This window comes from Pelecanus crispus, chromosome 1, assembly GCF_030463565.1.
Source record: "Pelecanus crispus isolate bPelCri1 chromosome 1, bPelCri1.pri, whole genome shotgun sequence".
NCBI classification, from domain to species: Eukaryota; Metazoa; Chordata; class Aves; order Pelecaniformes; family Pelecanidae; genus Pelecanus; species Pelecanus crispus.
The window spans coordinates 97,903,428-97,917,179 of record NC_134643.1 but is presented as its reverse complement, the minus strand read 5'-3'; the positions used below and the strand labels follow the sequence as shown (position 1 = coordinate 97,917,179).

The window sequence follows — 13,752 nt, the reverse complement described above, 5'->3', positions numbered from 1 at the left end:
GCAATGAGGGTGCTGTAGAACCATTACTCACTTTACTCCAAAATAGATGTCATTTCCTTCCTGTAATGGACAAGTTAACGGAGTCAGCTAATTTCTCCTTTTAATTTTAGATAAGTTTTGAACAGCCTGGATTTGTGGCACGTAACATTTCTTTATGGATTATATTTCTCATATTCTCTTGTCCCTTTAACTCAGGCATAGTGCAGAAATGATATATTTAATCTTCTTGGGAACACAGAAAGGCAATTACACTGGCCAGGGTGCAGACATTGCAAGAGTAACCTGCGCTACTGAGACTATGAGATCAAGCCAACGGGAGACCTCATCAGACACATGACCAAGCTCTTGCAGGGGGGCACAGTTTTCTTGTCCTGTTAGTGCTATGGTTTAAATTGAGTAGTTCTATAAAAATTAGTAAGGAAAGAATTCAGGCTCAAAAGGGCAAAGGCTTACTGAATCTCACTGAGCTAGAAGCTTTGGTAATGAATAAGGGGGAAATGGCACTTGCATAATTTACTCTTGACACAGAAGGTGCTATTTTTTGTTAATTAGATAATAAGATAATAAACCTTCTGATGTGTTGATTTGTTGGGACTGGAATGTGTTTAGCCTACATAAAAAGGAAAGCTGCTTTGACATTTCCAGCTGATAAAGGCAAAGCAAGTTATCTCCTTACTTAATATGCCTAGTGACTATTTGCAACGCTAAGAAAACAGCACGGCACTTCTAACGCTACTTTGATTTTAGTGTGAATGAAGTTAAGCAGAAATGATATAATGTGATCCTCATGTTTATTGTGGGATTACTTATGTCACCTAGAGTTAAGGAATGAATATGCAAGTTAGTGGGTTGGAGAGAAATAATGTCAAAAAAAAAAGGAGTTTGGAGCTGTTCCCTGAGATGGTATCTTGACACCTGTCACTCATGGGGGTTCTGCCAAACAGAGCTGTGAGTACAAGAGAATTTGTCTGTTTCATTCTTGGCACTGACTTTGATTTTAGTGATAAAATTATTCCTTCTTTTTTTGGTTGTAAATGCTCCTCCTTATAATAATACCTGTGTGACTGTTTATAGAGCCAAGTCAATCAAAATTAGCTGGCCTAACAAAAACAATGAGAAATGCTATAGAGTAATTATGCTTCATGACACCAGGCCCTACCTGCCAGAGGCCAAACAGGCCAACTTCACTCTTTTTGCAAGCATGTAGACCCGCTTAGGAGGAGAAAGAGGGAGAAAAGCAAGTAATATCAAATATTACCCAGAGCCCTCTTGATCCTGAGCTTTGTGCCGTCTCCTGTCACCACCTTCCCTTCCGGAAGTGTAACCTCACAGAAATAAATACCATGGTCACTGGTCGTCACATTGAGGATCACTAGGGAGGCATCCCCTTGGGATAAGTCTCCACTCATGAAAAGCCTGGAGTTATTTGGCAAGACGGTCACATTGTTTTTTAGCAGGTCCATCTGCCCCTTTTCATCTTCTTTGTACCACTTCACCATCAGGTCAGTCAGGGAGGGACGTCGTGGACTGTTCAAGTGGCAATTTAAGACCACAGTTTCACCCTCTTTGGCTTTTTCCTTGGATGGTGTTTGAGTCACCAAAAGATGCCATGGCTCAGATGTTGTCAGCAATGAAGGCTGTGCTGTTACATGAGTTACAGCTGCATTCTTGCTTGCACTTCCACCACTAACAGCAACATCTGTACCAGGAAAGAGGAAGAAGAGGAGGGTTGAGGGTGATAGGATGATAAACCTTCCAGCTGCTCCTCACCTCTAACCAGCACAAAGGATGGCTCCTGGAATTAGGACTTGAGGGTAGTCACTATTATGACGATAGGGATTTTTTTCCTAGTTCCTGCTTAATGTTCATGTGTACAGATAGGTCTTTTCCTGATCCTCAGTTCCTTTCTACTGCCATACTAGAAGAAGATTAATGCCACTGTCCAATGGCTTTGGGTGAAATTTAGAGTTCATTCAGCCACATTTCCACCTGGAACACTAACCTCTTTCTTCCCACCCCAAAAAGTCTCGGGGCCTGATGTTCCTGCCTCAACTGCTTTTGAGGCAAAGCAAAAAATGCATGTACACTTACACACAGGCAGCTCTGTTCTGACAAGTACAGTGAATATGCGTGCATCCCAAAACATAATGTGAGCTTCTTAGAAGTTTTGGCATGCAATTCCAGTTTCAGGACAGGAAATCTTGAAATTGTGGGAAGACTCTCCACTGCCAGAGACTGAACCCCTAGCAGATGCTATCAGTGACCTGGGGGACAGCGCCTTAGCATTCTGTGGGTATTGATACTGAGGGTGACATCTATTCTCTGTGAAGGGACCACATTTTCCTGCTACCCTTTGTTAGAAAAATAGGGACAACACGCCTATAGTAGAGCTTTAAACCTGCTTTCTCTCACTCAGCTGCTAATCATAGTATCAAACAGTCTTGAGCTAAGAGTAGTGTAAGTGGATCTCATTTCTGGAAACAAGCCTGGGCTCAGAAGATGAGAGGAGTAGTTGCTGTCTCAAAAAGAGGGAAAACCGAACTCTTAAAAATACTCTTAAAAGTGGTCACCAAGAAAGAGTTCAGACCAATTTTTGGAAAAGTTTCTTCTGTTGTTTTATTTTCTTCAAGTGAAATCATCTCCCTTCATACTAGTCAGTGCCCTCTCAAGGACTACAGACCCTTCTACAGTGAAGGTCTTGATTTTCCATTGTCTTGAGTCTTTCATTGCCATCCAAAGGGTGTGAAAGGCTATTGTCTGCATCTGGTAAAACTTCACAACGACAATAGCCTCTCTATGTTCAAGGACAAATGTCTTAAGGCAATGGAAATCCAATCCCCTTGATGATCAGTTTGAGAGTTACTTGAATGGTTCCTCTAGGCATGCTTGTGCACAAAATCACAGTTGTATTCATAGTTGTTATTATGTATGACTTGCATGGGAGTAGCACTGACAAATTCTGTCAGACAGCAGGGCTCTGTTATTCTAGGTGCCTTACAAAAGGATGGTGTATGGAGCTTACAGTTTAAATATCAGACGAGAGAGAACTCATGGATGCAAAAATATAGAAAATACAAGCTGGCTATGAAACTAGGCAACAACTTAGCATGTGAAACTCCTTCGGAGCTGTCTGGTGCTCCATGCTTTTACCTCAAAGTAAAAATTTTGGAACACCAGTCCATGGGAATTGGATGTCTGAGAATTAGGTACCCAAATATTATTGTAGTTTTGGATCCAGTCCACTAAAATGAGTAGTCCTTATTAAAGATACTGGATGAAATATTATCCTCATGTTCTCACATAATCTTACCGATGAGCCCACTGGAGCTTCTCAGGGGAATCTGAGGTCCAGTTTTTCCCTTTCCAGTTAGGTAACAGTGTAATGATGCAGCAGTCATAAAAGTTGAAGCATCTTGACAAGGTACTCTGATGAAGTACAAAGTATAGTTGAAATGCTTGACAAAGCTGATGGTACCTTGACATATTACAGTCTTCGTGCATCAAATATTCTGATGTGATACATTTGGTTATTTGTTAGAGTGAATTTGAGCAGTTGTGTCATGAGTACTCTTTTAAAATCTCTGTTCATTAACCATTATCTCCACTGGATACTGCTGCTTTAGCTAGAGCAGTATGTGCTACTGCTATCTTGTTTTCAAGGAATGGCCACAGAGTTTCTTCTCCACTATAGCTATTCCAGCCTTACCATACACACCCCCCTGCAACACAATTATAATTTTTATTCCTTTTAGTGATATAAAAGGTATCGTTTTTACACAGCCAGTTAGTGGCACAGAGAACAAAACTGAGAAGGAACAATGTGCTTTGATGTTGCGTCTGTTCAAAATGAGTTTTATTTGCACCTCCCACCATGAAATAACTGGCCTTGTCATCTGTGTTATCCCACATCTTTGATTCAATACTTATCATGTAACTTACAGCTAATAGGAAAAATCAAAATGCAAGAGGAGTAGGCTGTATCATTTCACCCCAGCTCTGTTTGGGGGTTTCAATGAGAAGGTCACAGCACAGCCTCCATTTTTAGTCCGTCCGTCCGTTCTTTCTTTCTTTCATTCGTTCTTTCTTTCTTTCGTTCTTTTTCTTTTGTAAGGTTGCAAAACTGGAACATACTAGTTCACTGGTATTCAAATACACAATGCCCTTATCATACTGGCATCTGGGAACATACCGTGCCAAATGCCTTGTTGACTCTGCTTCAAAGCTTTTTTTAAGTCAATCGCTTCATTAGCAGAGTGATGTGTAGGTCCCCTGTCATTCGGGTTGTAGGGCTCAATCCCCCATGGAGAGGAATGCGAGGCTTTTTGGTGAAAGCACTTGAGCTAGACAGAGTACAGAGAAATACAGCATAGATGATCTTGTCTTGACCTGGAAAAATGATTAGATGATCTAATAGGTCATTGTCATATGAAGTCGGTAGTTCACGGCCAGTTTTCAACCATGAGGGGAGAAAGCTCTCTGGGACTCCCTGTAGCGTGACAATGTGCTCCACATTTGCCAGTACTAATAGGGCACCTACTAATCCATCAGCCTCCACTTTACATAATCTGCAGGTTGATACTTTCCCATATAAGGCCATATCGTTGGCTGTGAATGAGAAATACACAAGACAGGCTAGAGGAGGTGGGGTGACAAAAGGAAAGAATAAAACATACCTGTGTTCTCTTCCAGTCTTGGAGGCTCTAACTTACTCTTTGGTGCCTGGAGTAAACCTGAGCAGCCCTGCAAGCTTCTTCTGCCAGCTGCCAACAGCATCGGGGAACCAAAATGGTGGGTGGAGGTCAGTGCAAAATTTGACCTTTTTAGTTGAGCCTCCTCTCCTTTGTTCACACTCAATAGATGGAGGAGAAGTTGAGGGCAAATAGGGCTCGATTTCCAACCACCACAAAAATCCTCTCATGCTGGAATGACCATCTTTCAGATGGTTTTGTTGGCTTTATAGCTTAACGTTACACTCAGCTGATGCCATGAGGGTGCTATACAAGCTGTATCCAGCTCCCAGTCGTCTATGATTAAGTGATCAATGACTGCACATTGCTCATCTTAGTTTATATGACTTTTGCTCTGCACTGAGGTTGGCTTTTGCAAATGGACATGAATAACTACCTTGTGACAACAACCAGTTGCAAATACATCAGAGAATCAAAATAGAAATGAAAGTTCTAGCATGATGATACACAGCCTTTCTTCTTGAAAAAGACAGCCAAACATACTTTTTCTGAACATTTCTATTAGCTAAACAGGAAGGTATCTATAAAGTATGTTTTAATGCAGTGCACAACACTAGATATAGTTTTCCTGCATCCCGAGGAAGCCCTCAGCAGAAAGTTGCTTTTTGAAAAAAGAAGAGACCCTCTCAAGCCAAACTCTAGGAATAAGCTATATTTCTTCTAATTAAGGAAGGTGATTTAGTACTCACCCACCAGCAAGAAGAGGAGGAATGAAGACACTGCAAATCTATAGAGCTTCCCAATGTGCTGGCTCATAGTTGCTGAAGTCTATGGCCTCACCGTCTCTCCCTCCAGTAGTATGGGAAAAAAAATATGTGTGTGTTATTGCAACAGGACCTCACATTCTGCCCAGTGAATGTCACACTTACTAAAGTTACCACAGCTTCGAGCTTACAGTGCACTGCCTGGATGACAGCCACGCTTGAAGTGACAACAATGACTTCCCGGGGGCTGTTCTGATCTCTCCCAGAAAAGATGGTGAAAATGCTCTGAGAGCAGAGGGAAGATAATCTGTTGTTTTTCACTTTGGCCTTGTGTAAACCAGAATTTTGGGCAGTGTACAGAATATCCAGATACTCAAAAGGAGATGTCTCTTCTGCTGAACCCCTCCCTAGTGAAGGTGAGCAGAGAAAGAGCACTGGCTTCATTTTCTGAGCAGCCGGACTCCTATCATCCTAATGCACCATGAAAGGAAGTTACAGGATTTCGGTATCTTCGTGGCTATATGCACACGGTGTTTATAGGTAAAATGTATTCCCCAAAGTATTTTTTCTTCAGTGTAGAACAAATCCTTTTTCACCAAATGTTGATTACTTAAGCTCCATTTAAGTAAAGCTCGTCTATGCCACCAGGGTGGAGGGGAAAACTGCTAAAGCGGATGGCCTGTCTGCAAAACTAGCAGGTGTGCTCTGGAACGGAGCCTGGGTTTACACAAAGGTACTCACGCAGCACTGCTCTGCGGGAAGAGCTGCAGCAGCCCCAAAACCCCACCTGCAGCATCCAGCCCCGCCGGCTGTGCTATGGCTGTACCCAGCAGTGCACTTTCGCTAAGCTGGCTGACACCTCTTCCCTCAGCTACAGGATTAGGGATAATGGCACACCTTATCTAACGATTTTGCATATCTTTAAGACTCTTCAGATAATGGAATTGTCCTTAAGTATCCACTAAAGGCTCAACTCCATATGCCTTAAAACACATACAAAGCACAATTCAGCTGAGAGGTGTATTTCTGCTTTTCTTTGCATTTGAAAGCAAAACAGACCCCCAAAAAGTCCCCACCACACCATAAGGAAATCTGTCATCATGCTACTGTCATACGGCTTTCTTGAATACGCTTTTAATCAATTCTGTGATCTACATCTTTGCATGTGGATACTCCACAATAACTGCTTCAAGAAATTCCACATCTGACTTGCAAAACTCTGCTGACCAAAAAATGTCAAGAGGAACAACCCATTCCTTGAGTGACCACTTGTAGCTCTAGCTTTGATGTGATGACACATGTATCAGCGAAAGCAGGATACACTAGAGGGAGTACAGCTAAAGAAACCTAAAAGGCAAATATTTCTTCTCTGAAATGGGTTGTGAAAGTGCAAAGACCTGGGATTACCAGGCAGGAATCACTCTGAAGTAAACTATATATTAAGAAGGGAACTGGGACCAAGTGCAGAGCAACATAGCACTTCAGTAGAAAGCTGGAAGGTAGCTTGTGAGGGTCTTCTGAAAGAAGTACTGCCAAAGTGTTGGCAAAACCAAATATCTATGAAAGGAAGGAGTTAGAGGAGTCAAAAACAATCAAGAGTTTGAGCAGGGAATAACCAGTAAAGTCAAAGGCACCTGGCAGATCAGGAGGAACAGGGACCAAGTTACTGGCTTAGAGTACTGGCTGTGACTGTGTGTCAGAGCAGTCAGTGTGGGAAGATGGAGCTGGACCAAAGGCATTCCAAACAGTGTCTGATTTAAACTCAAGTATTTGGTGTGTTTCTAAAAAATCCTTCGAGTGTGTTGTGATGGACATACTACTGTTGTTCCTGCAAATGCTGCTTATGTTCATTTCACCCTGTAATAACAATATTTCATTAAATAGGACATGCCTGAGCAAAACTGTCAAGCCAGCTAGCTTTTAACCAAGGGAACAGAAAAGGGTTTTAGTATTGCTGGCAGCCATCAGTGAAGATTCTCCCACTTGGGTAACCCAACATGATTCAGAGAGAATCTCAACTTTTGGACCAAAAAAAAAGTAATTTGGGCCTCTGAGTGTTGTTAAGAAAAGTCTGAAAAATTTGAGCTTCAGAGGTCTAAATCAAGACAGCCGGCAACAAAAATGAAATAAAACACACATTCTTTTTTACACTTTCTGGTAAATTTTGGAGACTCACAGTCGACGGCGTTACAGCTGTCCTGTCTGGGCTGATGGCTGGGAGGGGATGTCAGCCACAGGGATTTCTGTCACCTTTGCTAACGTATCAGTGTGGAGGTATCACGGGGCCCAGAGATGTCCCTCAACCCACTTTCTGGGGAAGTGGTGAGAAAAAAGGGATAGCAAGAAGAAACAGGCTGTTCTACTCCTCCTTCCCTTGGCCATCCATCCATCTATCCATCCACCCCTTTTCACCATCTACCGGCCAGCCACCCAGCAAGGTAGAGGTTTCATTTAATGTGACAGGGCTCTGCTCTTTTCTACAAGGTGTCCGGAGGGCACAAATCTGCAACCCATCACCGCTCCAGCTGGGTCCCCTGAATTGGAGCCCAGCTTTTCAAACCCCTGGGCGCTCACAGCGTGGGCCAGAAACCACTTGGCGCTGGCTCAGCAGCTTTAAAAACGTGGCTTCCCTGAGACGAGTCCCCCACCACTTTATCCTTTATTTTTCACCCCATCCCCCCGCTCGGCCTGCAGCCAGCCCGCAGGGCAGCGGGGCAGCCGCAGGCCTCCGCCTGCTCCCCTGTGCACGCCGGCTGAGGACGCGGGGTCCGGCCCTCCCCGGCCCCCTCCGACCGCGGCTTCTCCCGGCAGGGAGGACGCGGGGCCTGGCCCTGCCCGGCCCCCTCCGACCGCGGCTTCTCCGTGCAGGGCGTCGCGGCGGCAGCGGGGGCGAGCGGCCGGAGGAGCGCGCAGCTGAGGGCGGGCGTTCCTTCCTTCCCCTCTCCCCCCCGTGGCTGTCCCCCCGCAGCGGCCTCCCGCCCGTATTTTCCGCTGAACCCCAAACCCCCGCCTCGTCAGATTTTTAGGAACCGCTTTCACCGCCCGGACGCTGTTTTAAGCGACTGCCGGGGCTGGGCGCAAGGGGAGGGCGGTGGGGCGCGGGGCTTTCCCGCAGGAGGGAGGAAGCCAGCGCCGTCGTCCCCCCCCCGCTACTCCCCGCAGCCAGGAGTTTTTTTCCGGCCACGCTCCTCAAAACTTTCCACCGGCTCTGAGGCTTCGTCATTAACCCTTCTGGAAGCCGCCGAGGGGTTTCCCGAGCGGGCCGAGGCGGGGATCAGAGGCGCCGCGGCGGCCCCCCCCCCCCCACCCCCCTGACGGCTTCCCCTCCTCAGGAGCGGCGCCGCTCGCCCTTGGCAACCGCCGCGGCCCCGCGCCCCGCGGCCCGGCCGGCGCCTGCCCCTTTAAATGGCGGCCGCGGCCCCGCCGTGCGCCCCGCTGAGGCAGTTAGCGGGCGCCGTGCCGCCCTTGCCCCCCTCCATGGTAAGCGCCGCCGCCGCCGCCGCCGTCTGCGCGCTCCCCGCCGGCCCCCGCCCGCCCCGCCGGTGGGCTCCATGCCCCCGGCCGTTGCCCCGCCGCCGCGCCGACCCCCCGGCGAGCCGGCCGCCGGCGGGCTGCGCAGGTAGGTGCGGGGGGCGGGAGCCCCGCTCCCTCCCTCCCTCGGGGGACGGGGCGGGCGGGCCCAGGCCGTGGGGCTGCCACAGAGGCCCGGCGGCGGGGTGGCCCCCGCGGGCAGCGCTGGGAAGCACCGCCCGGGGGTGCGGGGCCGCCGCGGTCCGCTCCGCTCCGCCGCCCCCGCTTCCCCCTCCGCAAATCCCCGAAAGTTTTTTTTGGGGCGAGGCGGGCGCGGCCGGGGGATGGCGGCGGCCCTGCGGGCACACGAAGCGCCCGCGCTGTTGGGCCCCCGGTGAGGAGGGGCGGCCTGCGGGCCCCGGAGGGAGGGTCCGGGCTCTTGGGTGCCCAGAGCCGCCTGGGGAGGGACCCAGCCCCGCTGCGGGGAGGTGGCTCTGGGGTTGCTGTGGCAGCCGCCTAACTCCGGCGATGTGGTGGGTGGGGAGCGTCGCTCCCGTGGCGTTAACGGGGCTGCCCGCTGTGCGGGGGGCGGGCTGGTGGGCAGCAGCTGGTGGAAGTTGCAGCGAGTCCTTGTGTTTGCGTGGAAAGGCTCCGGAGAGCGGCCCTTCACCCACGCCGCGTAGCCTGGGGCGTCTCCTCGGGGCGCTGAGGGCATCTCTGCCTTCTGCCGCCCCCGGCTGTCTTCCCTCGCCCCCAGCCTGGGCCGCGGGCTTGGCCGGAGCCTCGGAGGAGCGCTGGCCCGCTGGCAGGGCCTTCGCACCCCTGTCCAGCCATGGGCATGAGTGTGTGCCGGCAACAGTTTGGTTTTGAGTCGTTCTGGACTTGAAACCCAACTTCGTCTCTTACTGATGGATCCTTTAGTACAGGTGGTGTTAGTTATTGGTTAGGGCCCTGGACTGGTTTTGTCTCTGTTTGACAGGTGGCTTGGGACAAGTGCCTTTCTGTGGCTCAGTTTCCCTTCGTAAAGTAAAGCCGATGTCCCGAGTGAAGAATATTGATACCAAGGGAGAGTGCCGCAGAAGGGTGCTTATCTTTATAATAAGTGATATGGGTAGGACTGTTTGCCTTTGAAGTGTTGCGCTTGTATTTATATATGACAAAATATATAAATTTATAGTGTAACTAATATTAAGTATAAATATTTGATGTATTTGTATTATAACAATATGTGTCAGTCTTCTGGTAAATGCTACGCTTGTATGACCCTTCTCAAGTTTTGCAAGGTCCCACAGATTCTAGAGATGTGCTGCATGTTATGCACTGATGTCTCGTGTCAATGTTATTCCAGCTCTAAATGTCTGTGCAGCTTCAATGTGCAAGCTGAGGGGCTGCTGTGGAAATAAAATACTCTGATAAAAATGTAAGTAATAATTAAATAGAGTATACTCTGGAAAAAATGTAAAGTCAAGGAAAAGGTTGTCAGTGGGAAGTGTTTCCGTGCCACTCACCTTGGTGAAACTAGCATGTCAAGTTTCATTTAATATGTAGTTGTTAAATGGATTAACCATCTTCTTATTTCACCTTTCTCCTCTGTTGTTGAATTACATACCTTGCATCTGTGTTCACAGGAAGTTCATGAAGTGGATCATGGTCTTATTAGCCAGCTACTTGCTGATTCAGAGGAGACTCTTAGTTCGTGCACAGAGAAAATGCAGGGTCCTGCTCAATATAGCTGGAGTGCTGACTGGAGCTTTTGGGTAATGTGTTTTATTTTTCTTCTAACTTGTGTTTTATTTATAAATACAATATAGGTGTATTTTAATATATATGTGTGTATATGTACTAGCTTTATATCCACGGTTCTCAAGTTGCTTTGTAGTCATGAATTAGTAAAGCGTTCTCCACCCATGTAGTGAGGTAGGTAATTTTATCATTATCAGTTTACTAAAGTGTAAGCTGAGACTGAGGGGGGGGGTGAAGTTGTTTACCTGATGTCACGTATCAAGTTAGTGACAGAACTTCTGGCTTCTGTGCCCAGCTCTGTCTCCCAGTTCCTTGCATGGTTCATTAACCTATCCAGTGTCTCTTTATGCCTTTAGAAAGATATTGTTGATGCTTTTTAACAGTAAGGGCTGAATTTTGATTCTCAGTGTTGGGTAGCTCTGATGTGCTTTCCTAGTGTCTGGTTTTTGTAAAGTAAAACACATTTGTTTTCCACAAGAGTAAATAAGCTTCCTGTGTTCTGTGTAAAGAATGGGATTTGTGAATAAGGAGGGCAGAAAAGAGGGGTTTAATTTTGCTCCTCTCCAGGGAGATGCCTCACTGGAAGTGGAGGGTGCAATAATAAATGCTGTCTTTAATACTCTTCTCATGCTTTTTACAGATTTCTCTTCCCCCCTGCCCCGCCCCCCCCCCCCCCCCCCCCAATGCCATGAGAGAAGGTGAACTTATAGGTGTAGACTTAGAGCATGTATTTTGCTGTTAGTTTGGTGGATGGGTTGCTGCTGTTAGGTAGGAGAGGCAACATTTGTGCGTCCAGCCACAGGCAGGGTAACACCTGATCTTGTGAGAGACTTGGATTCCCTTCCTCACAGCTCGGACAGTCTGACTCAGGTTCTGCATCAGGTGGCCTCAGTAGATTGGCGTGCTTCAGCTTGTGCGTAGGAACATCATCTGGACTACTGTGTCCTTGTTCTGATGAGGTCATCACAGTGTTCATTGTGCTCAGCTGGTGAAAGATTAAGTAACTAGCAAAGGCTGTAGGGAATCTGTGGCAAAGCTGCGAGCAGAACTGGAGGATCAGATTTCCCAATTCCTTATTTATAAATCTAGCTTGTATGTCTTTTCATCCCTCCTGTTCAAGCTAAGCTGATGTCCTAATGGTCAGAACATGGATTTTGCATCTCAGGCCCTAGCGTAAACTTCCCCCAAAATGCATGTGTACTTTTAAACTGAGCAACAGTAGTCTGGAGCCAATGGAAATGGGCCAGGCTGAATGAATCCCAGTAGGTCCTAGAATTGTGTTGCTAGAGAGTGAGTGCTTGGATCATTCAGTATTTTCTCCACTGTTCCTACAGAGACAAAGATGATACAGGGCCATTTTGCCTGTGCCCAGCTCTTTCTCTACTTGAATCGATAGCAAATCATGCTGCGCAGACATTGTAACTGCCAGCTATGCTCTCATTAGATGGCAAATTAGATTGTGTAAACTAACTCTTGATGGTTTGTATGCAACCATTAATGCAGTTGGTAGTTTATGAGAAGAAGAAACCTGTTTAGGTCTTGGGGTCAGTTTGTTGGACTTGCAGTAGCAACTCAGTCTTTCCTTGATGAGCTTAGCAATCTAAAATAATGTCAGTAAGGTATAATATATGAAGACTATAACTATGCTCTTGGCTTTGCATTTTTAGGTTTGAGACATGTGCCCGAAGGTTAGAAGTTTCTTTGAACAGAGCTTTAGACACGTACGATGCACGGTATTGTGTATCTTCACAGTGCCGCTTTCTGCTTCCCATAGTAATGCGTGGCTGTAACTTGAGGGGAACGGGATTCTTCAGTGCAATGGCGGCTGCTAGGAGAGTGTGAGGTGTTCTCCGGTATGATTAAATGGTTGCTTTCTGTCTATGATTTATACTTCAAGACCTCAGTATTTGTTTGAAGTTAGCATTTACCTGGTTCTGCAAATATGACCTTGCAGTTAAAACAAAGGAATTGTGTAAATACTGGCCTCTTGTAAGATAGTGCTGTGGCTTGTAAAGTTCTAGCTATACCATTTATGTAGCTGATTAGTTTTAAAAACCTCTATCAGTCTGGTTATAGGAGGCTGTGGTACTCATTTTTGCAGCCTCAAGGGGACTGAACTTTGAAGTAGCAAGAGGCAGAAAGTCACAAATTCAAGGCAAGAATTAAGGTATTTTGACTAAAAACTTACGTCATTGGCATCTTTCCCTGCTCTTCTAGACAGAAAATGTGTTTTAATAACTTGCATGCTTGATGATCAGCTGCTGAGTATATAAACAACTCGTTAAAACTCCCTAAATACTGAGTCATAGTAAATGTGTAGGTGATAACACGGAAGGCAGCTTGTTGCAGTGCGCAAAGCACGTGTCATTAACATTTGGCTAAGGATGATCTTAGTGTTCTGTTGTAGACATGGATTTGTTATGCTCATTCCTACTCTTAAGTCAGTAGAACTAAGGAATTGCTACAACAGCAAGGCTAGCCTGCGGTAGTGTCCAGGGATCAGCTTTGGTTGCCTGGGTTATTTGCCTTCAGAGGCTGCATGTTTCTCACAACTTTGGTTTGCTCCAAGGATTCATTTCCTCTAAGTATGTACTCTTGCTTCTCTGATGATGGAAACCAAACGTGGATGTTAGAGCCTGACTGGTTTGACTTCAATTTTTCATGGATTTGAGTGGGAGTAGGCAGTTGTGCCATGCCTCTGGAAGTCAGGCCAGGTATCATGAATGCTCAATAGGTGCTGTGAGCACATGTAATTAGCAGCAAGCTTGGGTTGGGAGCTTCTGGGATGTAATCTCTTTCCTTACTATGGTGAGTGGGGAGAAGGAAGGGTAGCACAAAAATTAGCAGGGAAGGAAGAAAAGAAGAGAATCTTGCTATACATAATTTTTCCCTGTCTCTAAAAAAAAAAAAAAAAACCAACTTTGAATAGCTTTATTGAAAGATTTTGAGAAAGCATTAGTTTTCTGTACTACTGTAAGCAATTCTTAAACTGGTAGTGTTACTAACTACTGTTTTTTTTAAGGTGGGTGTCTTTTTGGGTTGGGGTT

General features: G+C 46.4%; 1 protein-coding gene across 1 annotated transcript in view; it reads left to right on the top strand.

The window, feature by feature from the left end:
* Nucleotides 1-8,857: 8,857 nt before the first annotated feature.
* The window catches only part of GRAMD1C (GRAM domain containing 1C), a 54,747-nt gene continuing 49,852 nt past the window's right edge, over nt 8,858-13,752 (top strand). The window contains exons 1-3 of the mRNA XM_075710938.1: nt 8,858-8,971; nt 9,018-9,071; nt 10,591-10,719. Coding sequence (XP_075567053.1) covers nt 8,858-8,971; nt 9,018-9,071; nt 10,591-10,719 — 297 coding nt within the window. The remainder of the gene's footprint in view (nt 8,972-9,017; nt 9,072-10,590; nt 10,720-13,752) is intronic.